The sequence below is a fragment of the Nanorana parkeri genome, unplaced genomic scaffold (genome assembly GCF_000935625.1).
Source record: "Nanorana parkeri isolate BGI_ZX_2015 unplaced genomic scaffold, ASM93562v1 scaffold264, whole genome shotgun sequence".
Classification (NCBI taxonomy): Eukaryota; Metazoa; Chordata; class Amphibia; order Anura; family Dicroglossidae; genus Nanorana; species Nanorana parkeri.
Window position 1 is genome coordinate 251,372 of NW_017306532.1, and position 2,815 is coordinate 254,186.

A 2,815-nucleotide genomic window follows, 5' to 3' on the forward strand; every position below is an offset into this window, starting at 1 on the left:
CGATTTGTGCGGTGTCCATGCAGCTTTCAATGGAACCACGCTGTTCAGCGCGGTTTTGGGCATTTTTAATTGTGTTTCAGCACTGAAACACATTTAAAAACTCCCAAAACAGTCCTTTTAAAATCAGCGTGGAAACTGCCCTGATCCGCAACCACTCTGGTGTGAATGGGGCCTAAAGGAGTAAAGCATGATCACTTTGCAAGGGAATTATCACTTAGCTTAGTGAAAACTCACTTCTTCAGGGAAACCTTTCCAACCTCCTCTTAAAAACTGTACATGTACACCTTCAATCAGCGCACCCCTCATATTTCTTTCATTCTGTATCATATGCCCCTCCTTGTAGATTTTAAGTGCTCATGGGCAGGGCCCTTCTAATCCTTTTGTCTGGCATTGTATTATAATTGTATTGTCTCCCCATATGTTGTAAAGCACTGCACAGACTCTTGGCGCTATCGAACTCCTGTATAATTATAATAATAATAATGGGAACATTAACTTTGCAAAGAATACAAAATTACATGCAGAAAAAAGGAAAAAAAACATTTTTTGCATGAAAGTGATTGAATGATTGACATTAGCAGAGATTCCACACATTCACTAAGCTAAATGAAAATTCCACTGCTGAGTGAAACTTCCCTTGCAACGTGAACATTCTGTACTCCTTTAGTAAATCAACCCCAGTGATTTAGACAGCATTGAAGTAAAATTACTAGAATGAAGTCAAGGAGTTTATAAATGACAGCCTACATTGCTCTCTTATGACAGAGTCCCTATAGGTCTTCACTCATAGGGGTACATAAAACAAACATCAAATTTTAACATTCTGGCCAACAGTCCCAAACGTGCTTCTTGGCTTAGAGAACCACCAAAAGGAACACACACACTTTCTCCATCCTCACCTACACCACTTCATACAACCTGACCACTCTAGCTCTCCAGACACCAGGGCTCTCATCAAGATGAAAAAAGCTGTAATGGATTGGTGTCCCGGGAACCCACCCACATTCTAGAACTCTAACTAAAAAGGAATATTTTTCTGTCTTCTTCTGCAGCCTTATCTAAAATATTGTCACAGCCTGTGTGCCACTTAGATCCCATCCATAACTGCCCCCTGCGTCTGCCTAGGATGGTTCTCACTATATTGAATTAACTTAATCTGGATATGATACTGTGTTGAGACTTCAGGATATATTTGGTGTTTATTTTGTTGGTCAGCACCATTTTTCCTCAATTTGAACAGACTTGAGTATTTAAACTGAGGGAACTACTCCTCTGTTTACTAGTGGATTGCATGACCTCTGAGCACTGGTGTGCTACTGACCATAAACCTTCCAGCAGAAAAGACCTTCAGGCAGTAACTATGTACAATGATATTTAGCAACCATTAATTGTGGGTGATAGTTTCTCAATCTGAAGAACTGTTTCAAAGATATCTCTCTGTTTACTTCTGGTGTCATCCCCACAAGACCCCCAGTACCTTTTCTCTGTCCCCTGAGGATAGACAACTCCTGTTTCATTGTAATCTTATAGTGGTGCGTAGTGTTTTTTTTCCCTTCATATGTTTTACAATTCACTGTTATTGATACAATTTCCTTCTCTTCTGTTGAATTTACTGCAGGTATCGGCCAATAGCTGAAGATGTCCTTCAACGAGCATTTGAGGTTGGTTTTTGTTTTAGACTTGGCCGTGGTCAGCTAACTCACTACACAATGCCATACCTACAGTATATATTTTCTTCTTTAGGTTTTAGATGACAAGAAAAAAGGATTCCTCACTAAAGAAGAGCTTATTAAATACATGACAGAAGAAGGTAATGTGCGCATCAAGGCTATTGCGTTTGCACTTTTGATAATGTAAACAATTAAACAGCAAGTGATGTTTATCTATACTGCAGGTGAACCATTTACACAAGAAGAGATGGAGGAAATGGTCTCTGCTGCAGTTGATCCAGACAAGAATATTGTTCCTTACAAGGACTATGTGTCAATGATGATAGTAGATTATTAATACCGCAAGGCATTTGTTCCATACAGTAGAAAACAGATAGCCATGTTGAATATTGTTTAAATGTATTGAAATTTAAAGACTGTATTAAAGTATTACATTATTTAATATTAGCTGTTTCTTTTATCTTCATTTATACATATTTGTCTTTACAAAGATAAAGTCATAGCAGGCCATTGAAATGCTTTAAGGACCAGCAGAACTGGGAGCCAAGTACAGGCAAATAGAAAATGCACTGATGGGCTCTTATAGCCTGGCAGGAGTGGCGTGCTTAGCATACATAAAGCACCCAGAGCAGATCATTTTTTTACTACCCCCATACATCAGAATTATTTTAGGGGCAGCACGTTGCTGTATTGCAGAACTATGGAAGTCGACCAGGACACCCACGGTGTCCATGTGGCTTCATAAAGTTGGAGAAGTGGAGAGAATGGAAGATCTGGTCTGGTATGGTAGGGGCCAACATGCCAAACACTGTAAGACGTGGTTCTATTGGACTGACTTCACTCAGATGCCTGAATTTCCCGCTATGATGGAGGATGCCCCTCCTTGAGGAGGTGGACTGTGATCCTTCTTGCAGTCGGTGAGGCCCGGGAATAGGAATACAACCTACTGCTGTCCAGCCCCCCCGCCTTTATTTTTATTTTCTATTTGGCTGCTCTTTCCTCCCCTCCTTTCTTTACTTGTTCTACCTAGTTCGCTCCCCTCATATACTGCAGGCAAGTGGATAGATGTCGGGACCTAATTCAATCATATATGACTCACCTCAGTTCAGGTACCGCTCAATATATCCTCTGTAGATGGAACTGAG

General features: G+C 40.4%; 1 protein-coding gene across 1 annotated transcript in view; it reads left to right on the forward strand.

Annotated features, from left to right (window-relative positions):
• Nucleotides 1-2,015, forward strand: part of EFCAB2 (EF-hand calcium binding domain 2) — a 21,106-nt gene extending 19,091 nt beyond the window's left edge. The window contains exons 5-7 of the mRNA XM_018557061.1: nucleotides 1,619-1,661; nucleotides 1,744-1,810; nucleotides 1,895-2,015. Coding sequence (XP_018412563.1) covers nucleotides 1,619-1,661; nucleotides 1,744-1,810; nucleotides 1,895-2,007 — 223 coding nt within the window. The 3' untranslated portion in view covers nucleotides 2,008-2,015. The remainder of the gene's footprint in view (nucleotides 1-1,618; nucleotides 1,662-1,743; nucleotides 1,811-1,894) is intronic.
• Nucleotides 2,016-2,815: the final 800 nt, after the last annotated feature.